This window comes from Diadema antillarum, unplaced genomic scaffold, assembly GCF_040938485.1.
Source record: "Diadema antillarum isolate AM-2024a unplaced genomic scaffold, OU_Dant_1.0 seq00000782_RagTag, whole genome shotgun sequence".
Classification (NCBI taxonomy): domain Eukaryota; kingdom Metazoa; phylum Echinodermata; class Echinoidea; order Diadematoida; family Diadematidae; genus Diadema; species Diadema antillarum.
In genome coordinates, this window is record NW_027271670.1 from 2,249,584 (window position 1) to 2,267,657 (window position 18,074).

At 38.6% G+C, this 18,074-nt stretch overlaps 1 protein-coding gene across 1 annotated transcript; it reads left to right on the plus strand.

Annotated features, from left to right (window-relative positions):
- The first annotated feature begins 6,507 nt into the window (after positions 1 to 6,507).
- LOC139739090 (tetraspanin-31-like) lies at positions 6,508 to 17,755 on the plus strand. The gene is made up of 4 exons (XM_071649709.1): positions 6,508 to 6,762; positions 15,370 to 15,537; positions 16,843 to 17,064; positions 17,554 to 17,755. Exons 1-4 carry the CDS (start codon positions 6,700 to 6,702, stop codon positions 17,713 to 17,715), a joined length of 615 nt encoding a protein of 204 aa, XP_071505810.1. The 5' UTR covers positions 6,508 to 6,699; the 3' UTR covers positions 17,716 to 17,755.
- The last annotated feature ends 319 nt before the right edge of the window (positions 17,756 to 18,074 follow it).

Below are 18,074 nucleotides of genomic sequence, written 5' to 3' on the forward strand. Positions count from 1 at the left end.
ACAAGTATTTTTTTAACTATTTAAGAATGTTTGTTAGCCTTTTTGAAACTTCATGTTACACTGTTGTAAGTATTTTGAAAAATGATGTCTCGTTTTATACAACAACATTTTAATTTCCAAATAGTACACTATTTGAGAAATACTGTCAAGGCAATTGTGACATCATGCACTACTTTAAAAGGTCATTTTGTGAAAAAATGTTTGAAAGTAATTATTGTGTCATTGCATAATATGTATATTTCAGCCCGTAGTGGGATGGGATGGAGATGGGGGGGGGGGGGGGGCTTCTAACGATAGCTAATTCATTCACTGACAGGTGCATTATAGCACTGTGCATGCTGAATCACATTTTCTTCTTATTTTGGAAGTCCCCAAGTTATGACAGATATAGATATTAGTGCTTTAAAAGTTAAAACCAAAATGTCTATACAGTTCAAGATCCTTCCACAACATCGAATCCACCACGCAACTTCACCCCTAATTTTCCTTACCCGTTCTTTGTTTAAATTTTTGATCCAGAATATACCCCCACCCCCAAAAAATATATATATATTTATGAAGGGTTTGTTCGCAAAAACAGATAAGTCCATATTTGCCAAATGGAGATATTTGCGATTAAAGGTCAAGAAGAATAAAGAGAATAATAAGAAAATTTTTGCTTCTTTCGACCATAACTTCAAAAATGTACCTTTATTATGTAGTGACCAATATATCATTTAAAAGGTATTATTTTGTACTTTATAACAGAGACCGTACTTCAAAATCGTCATAAATGGACTTATTGGTTTTTGCAAACAAACTCTTCATATATGTTTTATCACCAGATAATCGGACGGACATGCCAAGGGGGGGGGGGGGGGCGGGGAGGGGGGGGGGAACCCCGACAACAACAAAACAAGAAAGAGCTATAAAAATGTGGGCGCTAGATGGCGTTCGTTCAGATGTCAAGCACTGCAGCTTACGTGGTAAATCCTGCGTGGATATAATAGCAATTAACACCAGCCTTGCGTGCGACTTGCAAAGAACAATAATTTGACTACCCGGAGGTCCCCGTAGATATCCGCACATGACAGTACCTAGCATGTATCTCAAAAGTAGTCGCCCGGAGGTGCGCACGCATATTTATTTTACCCGCAACCGTGTTTAGGCCCTGTCACACCTCAGAAGTTCCGGGCAAGCTACTCGGGCTTGTCACGTGTAGGGATTTTCTAGCATACCGGACATTCCTGAGGGCGGAAAAGGATTAGTGCGAGTCAGCGCATGTGTCTTACTTGCTGGACGCGTTATATTATTTGCGAGTATACTGTGTGACCTTGCCAGTCGCGTGGGGGCTGACAACTTAGTGAAGGAATTCCTCTAATGGAATGGCTGAAATCTCACAGAATTTCATTATCTTGGTTGCATACGGGACTGCGAAGTACCTGCGTGGGAATTGCCTGGGAAGTACTGCCGCTAAGGGTCTCCTACTGGCGTTCTGCGTGGACCTCTACGGGCATTCCCGCGACTCACCCGGAAAAAGTTTTGGTCATGCTCAAAACTTGGCTGCGGTTAAATCGGACTTGCGTGAGCACCTCCGGGCAACTACGCGCTATAGATACTGTCAGGTGCGGACCAACTGCGGAGAGCTCCTTGGAGTAAATTTGTTTCCCCGCAAGTCAAGCCGCAGAAGTTCCCCCGTACGGTACGGTATGACAAGGCATGAATGAAAATTGCAAACAATCTTGTTCGCCCGCAGAAAATCTACGTGCTGGAAACTAACTCCTCGCCACAAGCCCGCGTTAATGGTGTGACACGGCCTTTAAGAAGATTGAGCAATGTGGCTCCAAATTAATTACCTTTTTTTTTTTTGCATCGAGTTGTTTTAATTGCATCTCATTGACATAATTAGCTTTCATCGAATCAAATAAGCACTGATTATTTTGTATTTTATACAGATTTAAAGGGATGGTACAGTATTGGTGGATATGAGAATTGGGCTTTTAACTTTTTGCCAGATACCAAGAAAACACTTATGATATAGTACAGAGCATACCATTTTAAGAGGAATTCAAAGTTTATTTGACGAAAATCGGGTTTGGAATGACTAAAAACATCCAAAAACAAAGTAAAACAAAGCGATCGTAATAAAGTGTGGGTCCCACACTTTATTAGAATCGCTCTTTTTTGGATATCTCAGCCATTTCAAAACCAATTTTCACCAAAATAAACGTTGAATTCCTCATAAAATTACATATTTCATAAGAGGTTTCTCATTATTTCACCAAAAAAATGTTAGAAACCTGAAATTAGGTCTCAACCAAAACTGTACGATCCCTTTAAGCTACTAAAGTTTGGAGAAAATGCTGGAATAATCATTGCCCGAGTCATCCGACATGATGCATGATAATGAACGCAATTATGATAACAATTTTATTTTCCATGCATAAGCCCCATTAATTAAGAATTAGTGATATCGGTAATTCTATGCCACATTTTTGACATCATTCTTTTCTCATGACTCCAGAGGGCGTCTTAAAATCTGTTATGATAAGTTTTCTTATGTCCTTCACTTAACATGAGTATAGCATCCTCATCATACAACTTTGAGGTGAAGTTGAATTATTTACTTTTGTGCCTATAATCACCTTGCCATATAGATAGGCAACGAGTCAAAAAGACAATAAAACCAGATTTTGTAAGTCACGAAACAGACACATTTATTCATGTTTTATTGTCTTTGTTTTTATAATTTCATTGTTGATTTTTCTTTGGTTTTTTTTTCTTATAATCTGTGAGACTTCTCTAGGCGAAGGGATCGTAGCTATGTAGGTCCTACTATCCTCAGTAACCGAGTTGTCCCTCTGGATTGTTTTAGTACAGCGTTGTACTTTGGGAGCGCTTCGCGTTCTGGCTGGTCGCAGTTATGCCTAGGCCGAGTTGTCCCTGAGACCGAGTTAGCCTGGATCCTTCTGGATTAAAAGTCGGTATGCAGCAGGCCTATTACTGTATACCGACTTTTATTATTCTACACTTTTGATCTCAAAATACCCCAAAACAACTCATCGTCCCGGCAAATCGCGTCAGCCAGGTAAGTTTCTTGGTAGACTCTTTCGATATCGCAAGCAATTATAGTATTATGCAAGACGGTTCTCCAGGGGGTGTTTCATCAACGTTTGTCAGCGCGGCTGACAATTTCAGCAAAATCCTTGGTTTTGATTGGCTGAGATGCTCTGGTCACTGACTGTTACTATGGTGATTCAAGTTGTCAGCGCTGACAAACGTTGATGAAACACCCCCTATGATTTCACTTTAAGGAGCATTTTTGCTCTCTGTTGAGCAGAACTCTGTCGTAGGATTTATCATACGTATAACATGGCATAGAAACTAAATGCCTGAGCTGACAAATCATAATCATATCGTCGTCATTGCTAGAACATGATCATTTGCTGATACCTAACCATCATCCTGACAGACGAGTGTACAAGCCCATAATACAAACTATCAATCCTGATAGGTATCCCCCAAAATGATGAGTCAATTCGAACACATCCTCCTCAGAGAAGTAGATGGATGTAGATAACTTTGTCCGTAAATTTCAAAATGGATCTCACGAATTCCTGACATTTTTTTTTTTACCTCCTTCGTCTACTTTGCTCACTGAAAATGGGGAAGAAGTAGAAAAAAACAAAGTCGGTTCCCGATTGAGTCGCTTAATAACGAACGTAGATGGCGCTAGATGGGCAAGCACACTGAGCGCATGGATGCACGTATAGCTCTGTTCACATCACCTCCAAAACCAGGAACAGTACAGCCTTTATTCCGACCAAGCTTCGCGACTTACTATTTTTTTTTTGTTCTTACTCAGTGGAATTTGTTGTTGTTGTTGTTATTATGCGTTCTCAAGTGCTCGTAGAAATAAAAATCGAAGTGAGAATGCATAGATTGGTTGAAGAACAGCAACTGAAAAAAAGACAAAAAAGAACAACCTTTTCGAAGTTATACTAAATCAGCATCTCTCACCATTACATGTATTACTATAATATTAATCGTCATTGTTCTTTTCTTTAACATGACGGCTAAACTCATTTATCACATACAATAATTGCATTGTATGAATTGCTTTCATCACAGTATCCAAAAGAATGATCAGTGACGTCTTTAAGATCAATAGATTAAAAAAAATGTGAAATAGAGATTGACAGAAGCTAATAACTGGAGCAAAATTAGGGTTCCAGGCGTCTCGCGATCATGACAGTGCTGGTTATGGCTCTTGTGTGTTTCACCAACAGCACCTAAAATATAGGTATCAATATGTACGGTTTGCAAATAATGATGAACTCATCTGCGCTGACCGCTAAACAGGTTGTTCTAGGTTGTTCTTCCCAAGAACTGTAAGGAACTGGAATTCCCTGTCGTCAGAAATTGTTTCAGCGCCATCTGTGGGATCATTTCGAAACCGTCTAACGGTTGATCACAGTGGCTAGTATTTTCGTCAAATTTTCTATGTGCTTGTAAATATCTGTAAATAAATTGTATTATAATGTAAATAGCACCAGTCTGCAAGAATCTTCAGTCTATTGAAGGAGGCAGACTTAATCAGAAGAAGAAGAAGAAGAATGACAGAATAACTTTCATGCCTTTATTATGCTCAAGCATATACAATTGTTTAGTATCTCCTTCTTTCCCCAAAAGACTTTCTTGATAGTATAACAGTCTACTTACATGATTGAAATTCATAAGAGACACCAATCGCCACGATGATCAAGCAGATTCCCGAAGTCAAACAATAAAACCCAACACAAAGTGCATATCAAGGTTTATAGTGCCTTTGATTTTGTCAGCTATGATAGAAATTAAATGAGAGATGAAGGCGAATGTGACGGAAAAGGAAAAAGAAGAAGGATGAGGAGGAGAATGTCAAAGAAACTGAGAAGAATTTCAGAAGGTAGAGGAGAATGGAAGTAGAATGCATGCAAGAGAAGAAGAATTATACATAAATCATAATTACATTTCGATGCGCTCTTTTTCCTAATACAATAATATTGTAAGTGCAATAATGTCAGTTAAGCCATCACATTACTAACCATATCAGACATCTGAATCCGAGCAATGCCATTTTGCCATTGTTGCCCCGCTTTGGCAAGCAAACAACTATGTTTTGCAAACAAAGTTGTTTTTACTCTTCGCTCACGAAAGTGTATACGCATGTAACATAGGGGCAATAGATTGACAATAATTGACATGGCAATGGTAATGACACGAACAATGACAATATTTATCCTTTTATTTTCCCTTTTCATCCATACCAGGTATATTGGGGAACGCATTAGAAATACAATCAATAATAAAGTTTCATAACTATTTACAATATTAATAAGGATATTTACAAAACGATGAATGAATGCTAACGATAAATTTTCGATATCAAATATGCTTGAACAAGAAAACGAAAAGAACAATCGCTTTGGCTGAAACTGTAATACCAATGTATAAGCGACAGTGAAACTAATATACATTAACATAGGCTGTTTATTATAGAGCATAATATAAAAAGCGGAGAATCATCTCCTTGCAAATATTGCCAAGTTCATGAGTGTTGGCGGTCTTCTAGAGTTGAATAATTCATTTATTCTTAAAGTGTTTGGGCGAGTTCTGAAATATCTCTTAACATTATCTAATTTATGAGTTTGTAAAAGTACTGCATCCAAATTAATGAATGGATGGGATTCGTCGCCAAACCGGTAAGACTATCTACAGCATATGATTTTTCGTTTCTCATACTGTCATGCATGTGAATGTACAATCACGCCCACTGCATGTGCGCAACCCCACACTGGATAATCTGTGCTGTAATAAACAAACAACAAATCCAGAGGAATATCTTTTAGTTAAACGTATTGCAATTTCATTTTGAGAGATGTGTTTATTTGGGGATGTAGTATAAAACAATGAAGTTATATCAAGCATTATCCAGAACAAAATGAAACCCCTAGTAATTGATAATTGAAAAGGCTTCACGTGATCATGTCTATAATCGTCTACATTAAGCTATTTTATGGCATGTTTGACAATCCTAGATATACTAACTTTTATTTGGAATATAACATCACTTTTTATGACAACATTTTCTTATACTTCGCACAGTTCCTGACCTCCTTAACATCGCACCAACCACAAGATTTCTCGCCCCGCCCCTTTTTTTTTTACACAGTTTTGATCCAAAATATCAAATAAATATACTCTGCTTAATTTCGAGTTTCTTGGTAAACTACTATTCAAGAGTCACTTCTTCCCAGTTCCCATAAAGTTTTTAACAAAAAAAAATTTCAGGCAAACGGCTGCGTGTTGTACATTATTAATTTTTACGTTGAACTGTTCGTAGTAGCAAACAGAGCAAAGATGATAGAGCGCCGCGCTTTGTTAGTAGTTGTACATAACTTATGTACGTGTGCGCGCACGTACTCCGTACATCCCTTCCTCGCGTGATGTGATCACACATCGAGAATGGTGAAACGTGTAAAGATCACATACTAGTGTAGAGCATGCAATCTGGTTTATGGGTAACGTAGAATTTACTACTGTACTATAAACTAGCTTATTGCTTGTCTATGGATTGTGATGTGGTGCAGTCATTTACATCTGGCAAGTTGTATGTGCTTAAGATTTTCTCCAGCAGCAAATTGTGATTACCTCTGAGACGTCAAAAGGAACGGAACCACCATGGTGTGTGGCGGGTTTGCCTGCAGCAAAAATGCGCTCATCGCGCTAAATAGTTTGTACATTGTAAGTGCAAAATTTCAAGATGTTCCCTACAACAGTACACGTTTCCTAAATGACGATCAAGATATGATGTGTCCTGCGCCTGTGTATGGGCCTGTGCTGCTGTGGTATGTGGTGAGAGTGTGGGGGTGTTGTTTGATATTGTGGGATGTGGAGAGCAAAATTAATATCTTTATATCTATAACTAAGTATTAGTATATGATGTAGGCCTATATATGCTGCTTTGGTGTCACATACAGTGTATTGGATACTGGAGTGGAGATACATGTCAAGTGTAATTTCCTTAATGAACCTTGTGAATATTAAAGTAGAATCTAAACATTTTACTCTCCCAAAAGCGAAGACACTTGTCACTGTTCTGTGGAGGGCTGTGCTGTGCCATGGATGGTGCAGAGTGCTATTAAAAATAAGGCATGCCTAAAAGTAACGTTAAAATCTTTGACCGAAAGATCAGTCTGTATCTGGCCGGTTGTCGGGGATATGTTCCGTGGAGACTGCGTCTGGCTTCACGGATCCCCTCCTATACCACTGTAATATACGGAGGAGAGCGATAACGTCAAAAAATAAAAGACTCCTCCGGACAGATGGATCTTTCTGTCTATAAAATCTATCTAGACTAGTATCAAAGCTCAGTTATGGTATACGTAAGAAAAGGCCTAGCTAGCACTAGCAGGTGCCTGTGTATAAACAACAAGCAACAGTAATTGGGCAGACCTCAGAAACATCCGTCTATCCCGAGGATTTTTTAAAATCATTTTTTTACTGTCTGGGCTCTCCTCCATAGACAGGAGGAGGGGATTTCGTGGAGCCAGACATGCCAGTCTCCGCAGAACATATCCTATCCCCATGACAAGATACAGACCGATCTTTCAGTCAAGCTGACAACTAGATCTAGACTAGAGTAGACAAGATCAAGATCTAGTAATAAACGCAAGGTGCCCATAATTCGACCACAACGCCATCCAAAATTTGACCGCCTGCTACGAGTAGAAACCAAGCCCGACCAGACGCTGTGCGGACTCTGGGCTGTGTATAGTTTGTAGTAGAAACCTTGCTTTTGCGCAGAGTTGAACTTTGGGCTTGTGGCAAAACATCTTGGCATGGGAGGTCGAACCTTGGTGTGGATGCCAATATTAATTTTCTATTCAACATCAAACAGTAAAACTAAAATTTTGCATGAAGATAAATTGTGCAAAAAAAAAATAGTACATTTAGAGTTATGTGTACCAGTTAGAACCTCCTTGCTTTGCAATATATTGTAAGTCTACTATAAAGTTGAAAGTAGTCATTTATGATCATCTATTTTTAGATTGACCACCCTCGCGAAATGGCTTTCTTGCGTATAAAGATCAAATGTTCGCATGAGATGGGGCGCAATACGCTGAAATATTCAAACATAAATACAAATCAGGAGAAATGAGGAGAGTACATGTACATACATGTACATTGTAGATCAATAACCTGAGGAAAAAGAAGGAAAAAGAATTGAAGAAAATCCTCATCAGTTTATACACATAATTGCTGGCAGTGATGTTAAATGAAACACGTCTTTGCCATTCACTAGATGCCATGCTTTATCAGTGGAGAACAGGGGGTTGGTTAGAATAATGAGCTTGCACCGGCGTACAGTAAGCAAATAATCAACGTTGGTGAAGGTGATGGGACAAACTATCACTTCCGAGGCGATCTGAATGTAGCTATCTTTCCGAAGTGCAGCTGAGGAAGATAGCGTACACATTCAGATCGCCGAGGAAGTGATAGTTTGTCTCATTGCCTGAAACTAAAAGTTGATTATTTGCTTTATATTCCACATCTAGGGTCCTAGGAATTCCCAGTTTATTCCACATCTGAAACCGTTTTAGCTGTCTTTAGGTATCCTTAGGGCTTAGGCTACGTGTGCGCGTAGATGACAAAACAATGAAGTTGCTGCGCGCACCGCGCGGCACCGAAGTGAAAGTGCATTGCACTGTGTACTATCAAGTGACCTAGGTCACATGATAGTCCACAGTGCAACACACTTTTATTTCGTGCGTACTCATCTTGCGTTAGGACTATATGGACTGTGTGGAGATCAGCGAAACAGAAGGGACTGTCAACATAGAGTGTAACGAACTTTTCTTCTCAAGTGATGTGATGGGCAAAACTACGCTTCATCATGTGATCAGCTCTGAACCAATCCTATTGCAACATTTTTAGTATGTGGAATATAATAAAAAATATCACTTGCGCTTGTCTGTATGTATAATATGAGTCAATAATCTGAGCCCGGGATATGAATCTACAGTATTTTCTGCTGCAGTGAAGTGAGATTAAAGGTGAACTGAGGAATATTTTCTAGAAGATACTTGAAGGTATTTGATAAAAAAAGCAGTCAATTAGTAGTTACTTCAGGTTCCAACCATATGTAGATAGACCTATAAACTTCTTCTTTTTTTTAAAATCTGCTTTAACAATTGTATTTGTGCAGAATACAGCATTTCAATACCACAACCACACATAGACCCTCCCCCCCCCCCCCAATTTGTCCTTAGCATATTATGTTGTAGTTTTGCATGCTCGACAGTGCTTGCATGTGTATGGAGTCAGGTGTGCTCACAGCTGCTGCGGCCTGTTCTGGCAAAACGTTGTTGCTGCGGACCGGCGCTGCAGGGAAATTTGCCAAAATCTTGCCTAAACAGCTCCCATTTGTGTGCAAACTTTGAATTGTGAGCATGACTGTGTTAGAAAATTGTAACATGGAGTTAAAGACGGCTTGAAAAAAAAGGTCATAAAAATCAGATTTCTAGACTGCTCTCTGCTGCCAACCACAAGATAAATTGAATACTTAATTTCACAAAATCGATGAATAAAAGCATAAATTGGCTTCGCAACGATTAAAGCCAACCAAATCTTATGATTTTTTTTTTTTTTTACTTATAAAAATGGAACCACTGCTAGCAATGGTACTGGTACAGAAAGTTCGTGCATGTATCTAGTACAGAAAAATCAGCTGTTAAAGACTGATGTGACTGGATAAGATTTAATATGGAAAAGGGATATCAATCCACCCATGTCATACATGTTGCTTGCAGTCAATACAGAGCCAATTTTCTGGCAAGCTGTGTGTGCAAAATATTAGACATAGGGCCTACATACGTACATGGTTGTAGTGTGCCAGATTATGCTGCTGGTGATGACTGCTGTACATGTACAGTAGATCTGTATAGGTCGGGGGGGGGGGGGGGGGGGGGGAAACGATCTGTATCACATGGTTGTACATACAGAATAATAATAATAATAATAATAATAATAATAATAATAATAATAATAATAATAATAATAATAATAATATCATCATAATAAAGGAGATTTATATTGCGCAGCTACTATAATAATATACTCTACTGCGCATTACAAAATGACATGCAGTACAAGAAATTCGAACAGAAAATACATTACTTCAACAGATGACTTTTTAACCTGGCCTTATACTCATTATACTCATTGTACATTGTAATTGTGCAACTGCCGTACACCCATGGCGATATTTTTAAATTCATTGCTTATTCAGTATGGGCGTATTTAGTGTGTGTGCATCTTATTCTTAGATTCAAGATCTGGGCTGAGTGTTGGCATGATCAAGTTAAAGGGAACGGGAAATAAGTTTTTTTTTTTTTCCATTCGCGAGGTCAAACATCCGGGAACTTTTGTCCTGAACTGACCTCTTAAACCCAGCACAAAGAGGGAAATGAACAGGATCCTTGGTAGCTTTCTGTATGCAATGCTACACGTGTACAAGTTTATCAATGTTTTTTTTTTTTTCTGTGATTTTTTTAATGTTTTCTTAATCTCCTCATATCATTCCATTGCAGACAAATTGCTGGCCGATGCATTGTCAAAATATATTGTACACTATTAAAACTTTAAAATCAGTTGCAGGCCCGATTGTGCATACTATTTATGCATAGATATCGTAAGAAATAATATTATAAAGATTGTCCCTTACTGCACTACGCATCGACCACCTCAAAAGGTGGACGACGGATCACATTGCATTTACCACGCATCACCCTCTACCCAATGTGTTTCTACAGAGATCGCCATCACCGTGCATCACTGTGGATCATCTCACATCACCTTGAATTTCCATTGCTACAAAACCAAGTACAAATATGCCCAATGAGTTTTGTCATATTCTTTTGTCCTCTGAACAGTCAACTTGAGCATAACACCAGTCAGCATTCAGTTTCTGGTAAAAAAGGAATCCAAGAGGAGGTTACATTCTGTGAATATTACTGTTTTTGCCTTTTAATCAGATGAGTTCTTCTTCTGTTCAGCTGTATATGTTTGTTAGTTTGTTCGTTCATTCGTTTTCATTTTACTTGTCTTTGCCTGAAGTAGAGAGGTCAAGGTGGAACACATTATGGATGTGATTCTTGTCTGTTGACTTTATTGCTAATTTACTGTGGCTGTTGCTGGTTGCTAAATGCTGGTGGTACATACATAGGTACATTGTACGTGTATTGTACTAACATTATGCTCATGCTGTTTAGCAATGCTTAGGGCCACTTCAGTTCGCTTTGAATAGTGCCAGTACATTTGGTAACTTTACAAACCCAAGTACCGGTAGATACTATGTGCAGACGGGTACATACACAGTATACAGTTTTGTACATATTTTATTTCTGAAAACTTGTAAAGCCCCCAAGCTTTTTTTTTTTTTTTAATTATTGAATTACAACTTTGTCCTTCCAGTCTGTCTGAAGAATTGCAAACATTACTTCAACTTGCCATTATGACCATGTATAGACTGACATTGTGAATCTACTTTTTGTACAATGTACATGTAACGTTGCATATAACTACTGTGACTTTCAATTGAACTGTTAAGATTGCACAAAAGGTTGCCAAACCAAGGCTGCTTTGTTTACTGTATTTATCCTGTTCTGTTTATTATATATCAGCTATTTTTTGTTCTTTCAAACAGTCCCCCCCCCCCTGAAAAAATCCCAACAGCAAACAATCAAACAAGCAAGCAGGCAAACAGACAAACAAACAAACAAACAAACCCAGGTTGTGAATGTAATAGAAGCATGATGAGGTACAAATGTATGCTGTAGTTTTGTGGCATTGTGCATCAAAAGACTTCTAGAACAACTTGCGTTCACATGTGTTCTCCAGGTGTTCTCTGATCACATTCTTTGGATTTTTGGTGTGCATTTATCAGCTGAAAGGCTTTAACTAATTCAAAATGTAATATGTGTACATTGTACAATGTACAATGTACACTACACGACCAAACTTTGCTTTTAGTACATTTCTGTATACAGTATCGTAAAGTACTTTTTCCAATAAACCAAGTTGCATACGAAACAGTGCTGTACAATAAACCTGTCTACAACTGTAGTAGTATGTACATGAACATGCATACATACAGTGGGATATAATGCATATTAACGCAATGAGCATTGTTTTTTGATACAGCTGTAGGCCTACATTTGTATACTGTACTTCAGAGCTGAACATGTAATTGACAGACCATGGGTGGGGTGTACAGTGTATAGTGCAGCAGTTGTATGAGATGTTGTATGAGATGTATGGTTTGTGGAAGGCAAGGAGAGTAATCAGTGACACTGTCTGAAGATGCTACATGTGTACAACCTGTGTACGACACAATGAAAAACAAAAATGTGTTTCACAACGGCGATTGCAAGCAATTCAGTTGTGCAATATTACAACAGATCGAGGCAGTGCAGTTGTTACTCCACTATACTCGACCTGCAATGCATGTTTTCAAGTGTGCTTCCACTAGGTTCACACTACAAATTGTGGCGTGTCCTTGGGAGGGCATCCCACAGGCCATTAGTGAAATGGAGTAATCTCTAATGCCTTTGGAACCATGGTAATTATGGGGTCGTGTATTCATGCATTCTCCACACGAGGGACATGCTGGTGTATTATACAAGCTGTGCACATCCATGCGCTGTACACTGTATGTACACATGTATATGCACTGTGTACTAATGTGGACCTGCAGATGTTGAAAGGCATACATGTATAAGAAATGAGTAAGGAAGATAGAGGTAATCATGTTTGAAGCAGATCAACCAAACTGACAACATAATTTTTGACAAACTTACATGTACATGTATGTTGTACTTCCTTAATAGTGGGTGTTCATATTTTAACCTAGTACAGTAGATGTAGCTTGATGATTTGTGACCCTGCATCTCAAAACTACCCTAATAAAAAGTCACCAGACATGGATTTTTAGTTAAGGGCAAATTCTGAAAGAGCAGACTCTAAGCTTTAAAATGATGTGTTTAAACTCAATTCAAATCCAAATATTGGAAACAGCGCACACACTCTGGAAAAGTGTGAACTGAGAAAAGAGGTCCTGATGAACACAGTCTCTTCAAGCGCTTAATCTTTTGTATACCAAACCATGCTAGCTGCACGATGAATGAGACAAAAAGAAGGATGTAAACCACAGAAGCAGCAACAATGAAGGGATTATCAGATTAAGCTGAAATTTAGCACGCTCTATTAACACATTCTGTCCATGATTGATGCCAGTTTTCAAAGCAGTAGTAGTGATCCTTTCAGAAGTTCTTAAGAGTTGAAAGTGAAGAGTGTGCAAAGGATTATCAAGAAAGGAAAAGGGGCCTCTAAGACATGCCTGATCTCACTACTTTGAATAAAGATCTGTTTTAGAAAAACTGCTAAAAACACACTTTCTCATTCACTCTATGATCCCAAACTTTGGAATAATGTAGAAGAAGAATAGCTCTTTCAGAAAATATGAAAAACCCAAGATTGACTTGGTTTACCAGTTTCATCTTTTTTGAGTCCTCACATAAAATCATGTGATGCAACTTTTTGTTGGGTTTGTGATGCACAGTAACATTTGATAGCCAGTCAGGCAACCACAATAAAGTGCTTTGTTTTTGGTGGTTCCTGTGGGCTAGATCAAACTATGATAGTTGCCCCGTGCTCATCATTTATTTGTTTGTTTGTTTGTTTGGTTGTTGTTGTTGTTGTTTTTTTTTTTTGGGGGGGGGGTCAGGACAGCCTTTGGTCAACCTCACTTTTATTCTAGCTGTTTATATCGGGTACAGTTGTACTTACTTATTTGACCAGTCGAAACAAAGTTGTTTGAGAACAAGTGAATCAAGCAGTTTTGGTATTAACAAAAAAAAAAGTATTTGTTTTTGGACAAGTTTTTGTGAGTGGGTATACATGTATGCAGCATGTATGTAAATATTTCTGTGGAACATATTGTGTGTCTCCCTCCCTTCCTCTCAATTTTTAATGTACAAGATGATCTCATAGTTCCTGGAAATAGATGTGCAAACATGACGGAAATGAGCACTGATAGTGATCAAGAAATGTGAAGACAATACAAGAAATACAATAGCAGATGCAACAACAACATCTGACGCTACAAAATGTATAACCAAGTTCATGGAGTAGGGGGTTTCATGTGTGCGCAGCTGTGTGAGAACATTATGCATGTACCTGAATACAACTGCTGCACATATTCTGTAGAAAGGCAGTAATTTCAGATGAATTGGTGAGAATGGGGCCAGTCAACAATACCAGAAACTACAGTGTATTGTGGCATGCTAGAAGCGTGGACCATTTTTTTTTCTTTTTTTTTTTCTTTTGAGGGGATGGGGTGGGGGTTCCCTCAATGTGTAGACCTGTCAGGTTCCAGGTATTGACTTAGCAAAGGTCAGGAACTCACTAGAGTGGTGCTGTAGAGAAGAATTACATTGTACAGCAGATGGCAATGGGTGGATTTAGTGTATACTCTTGTATGAAATGGAAGGGGTATCCAGCTTGATTGCATGAAAGGACTCAGTAGAGAGTGCTCTGAGTATCAAATTTCCACATCTGGGACAATGCACCGCTTTTTTTATAAATATGTTATCGGGATACTGTACATGTACAATGTATGAATACTGTCATTTACATTTTGCATACAATTCCTGTTTTAGATAATGTAGGAACATTGAATCACAGGTCACTCACATGCAAGTGATAAAAACTTAATAGCTTCCTTCAGACAATGCTTTTATACAGGTCTGGAATCTGTATTGAAGTTTGAATCAAGAGTGATGTACATTTGTACAAGTGTGTGCAAGTACATAATGTACAAATGTGATGTGTACACTTGTAGGTACATAATGACCTTCGTTGAGTTTACACAAAGCAGCATTTCTAAACTCTCTTTAATAATTCAGACAATATTTTTGTTCCTGGGTTGACCCATATACATGGTGCAGCTGACTGCAAAATACTTGTACAATATATTATACCCTCATACAGTAATGACTTTGCTTGCAACGTGTACACTGTACAGTGGACTCCCGTTATAACAAAGTCCTTGGGACTGGCAGTTTTCTTTCGTTATATCGAAATTTCGTTATAACCGAACAAATACACAGTAAAAAACATAGAAGCCATAATGTTGCGGCCTGAATTTTTATTTCATTGTAACTGCAATTTCGTTATAACCATGTTCGTTATAATGGGAGTGCACTTTATACAACAATTAATAGGCCAGTTAAGTTAATTGATATTTGTTGTGAGGAACTTCATGTGTGGTTTTCTGTACCTCCCCTCCAGCTTGTTGCCCTTATTCTCATCATCGTCCCATCCCTAGCGAAGTCGGCATCGTATGTATCCAGTCTGTACATCATCGGCGGGATCATCGCCTGCGGCATCTTTCTCCTCCTGGTGGCTATGGTGGGACTTGTGGGTGCCATCAAGCATCACCAAGTCTGTCTCTTCTTCGTATCCTTTTCAAGAATTCTTCCTGTCACTTGCATAGTAGATATCTCATCACTAGCGGTCCGGTCCATATGCTGCCAGTGTGCTAGTGTACATGTATGTGCAAGTGAACGAGTTGATCTTTATACACACCTACACGCAGCATGCGGATGTCAAGCGGGGCCACATTTTCAGTACCGGTATTTACTTGTGCAATTCTGGTAATGTGTAGTTACCATGCAACAAGCACGAGTAGAGCATACAGATGCAGTAATCACACCTTATTTTCCTCTTTTGTTGTGACCAGAATAATATTGATCAACTTAATTTCCTTCAGAATAATATTGTCATGCCACAACGGAAATACGTTTCAGAGCTTGCAGTTGATATCTTGTTTCCCCCCAACACCTACAAGTAACAATTACAATTGTACTGAGAAAATCTAGAAAGTTATGGTATTTTGCAGATAGAAATATTGCTTGATGCTTTTTGTGTACGACCAAATTGAGCTTGCACTGTGCACCAACGCGGCGTTGTCAATGCGTTATTGAAATTAAACAGCACCACCACCATTGGAGTTTTTACATTTATGCGATGACAACAATTCTCTTGCACACTGAGTGAGTACTATGAATGCACAGTACAGCTGTATCCATCAAGAGTACAGTGTCTGTGCACAGTTTAGCTTTTGCCAGCTGTGCAGTACATATAAATTTACAAATCCAAATTTATTAGTTTTTTCAAAGTCAACTTTTTAATATATTACAAATAATCAATCCCTCAGTTTCTGATCAGGTATAGAATACTGATAGTGCCAAAATATAAAATCTGGGCCCTGTTTTATGAAGAGTTATATTGATTTATTTTTCTATCATAAGTCTATGGCAGCCTGTGTGGTAAAGGGAATTTACAATCCATTTTATCTTTTGATAAAACGGGGCCCGGGTGTTATAACATTTCCTTTTTCTACACCAAAGAGTTTTCCTATGGGAGAACAAAGCATATAACCCACTATTACATGATCGTTTTATCCAATCCCTGGAATTGTTTTTTGCTAATCCATATACAAGGTAATACAGAGTTGGAGTAGAAGTGTTTTTATATTTTTACATGGGCTTGATAGGCCTATAGGTTGTGCCGTTCACAATCAAACATATCAACTGCTCAGTGTGAAGTTCAGCAGCATCAAAATCATCATCTTCACAGAGACATATTGGGGATTAGATAGAGGGATAACTTTATTTTGTCATCAATCCGACTCTTTCTATTGCAGCGTTTCATCCTTGACCCCATCTTATCCTTGTGCTCATCGAAATCTCTACACCCCAGTACATGCTGATCCTGTTCCTAGTCTTCCTAATCCAATTCTCGGTGTCCATTGCCGCCCTGGCCTGCGGGGAAGACCAACGGTCGCAGCTCGTCAAGATGTCGTGGGAGCGTTCCAGCAACAGCACAAAGACAGACATCCAAAACAACTTCTGCTGCTGTGGCTTCGACGCTAATGACACCAGCCATCCGCCATGTCCAACAAATACAAATAAAGACGGACAGGTGAGGAAACCCTATCCTGATGTCAGTCATAATGGTACCATCATCTCTACAGGTTGTCTCATACTCAGAGATAAATGTATTTCATGAAAATATGATCAGCCAGAATGTGAGCAGGTATATTTTGTGTGGAGCAATATAATGATCACCTGCTACACTACATTACCTTTGAAAAAAGCAAGATCATTCAACAGCTGATTCCAAGTAGATTTTGCAATGCTTTTGAAGACTTTTTTCCTTATTTGTTTTGTGTGTGTGTGTGTATTTTTTTCTTTTTTATTTAAGGGGGGATAATGTGTATTATTGCTCTGAATGGGATAAATATACCATAAAGATTTTTATCAATTTCTGTTGTTTCCCTCTGGTACTTTGCATTGCCAAGATTTATTTAAATTCAATTTCTATTGTACTAGCAATGTTTTGAAGCTATATTGGCTTTAATAGGAATCCAAGATTTCTTCACCTTCATACTCCCTGTGCTTGCCTTTGTAGAAATGTGCAGATATTACGTGTCAAGGTAAAATGGACGCAGGATACGCACAAGGATTAAAAATATCTGGAGCAGTGGGGCTCTTTTTCAGTTTAACAGAGGTGAGTACGGTTTCCTCTTTCTTTCACAATTTCCTTCCTTTTTTTCTGTGCGTGGGCCTATGAAATTTTGCAATATCAGTTCTGCTAGTATTGACATGAGAAGGGGCTTTTTTTAACCCATTCAAATAGTTATTATACCTGTCTCCCTCTTTGTTGGTTGTCATGGTTACAGCTCTTTGGCCAGATGGAGAAGAGCAAAGCTGTGATAAGAATATGGAGGGGCCCCTTTGACTACATGTTAAATTTCTATGAACATTGTAGGTGTCAGGTGCTTCTCATCTTTGATTTAAGGTGAGAAGTACAAAATTGTATGTATTACCTGTCCAAAGCCATGTCAGCAGGTTCTGTGTTTTATCTCACTGTATGCTGTGTGGTCAATATATCCGGGCAAACCACCTTTGAGGAGGAACGAGAATACCGGT

Bases quoted from the DNA above. Each gene is read 5' to 3' on its own strand.
- LOC139739090 (XM_071649709.1), top strand. From the start codon at position 6,700: ATGGTGTGTGGCGGGTTTGCCTGCAGCAAAAATGCGCTCATCGCGCTA. The intron at 15,538-16,842 runs GTATCCTTTTCA...TCTACACCCCAG, and splicing joins ACCAAGTCTGTCTCTTCTTC to TACATGCTGATCCTGTTCCT. The intron at 17,065-17,553 runs GTGAGGAAACCC...TTGCCTTTGTAG, and splicing joins ATACAAATAAAGACGGACAG to AAATGTGCAGATATTACGTG.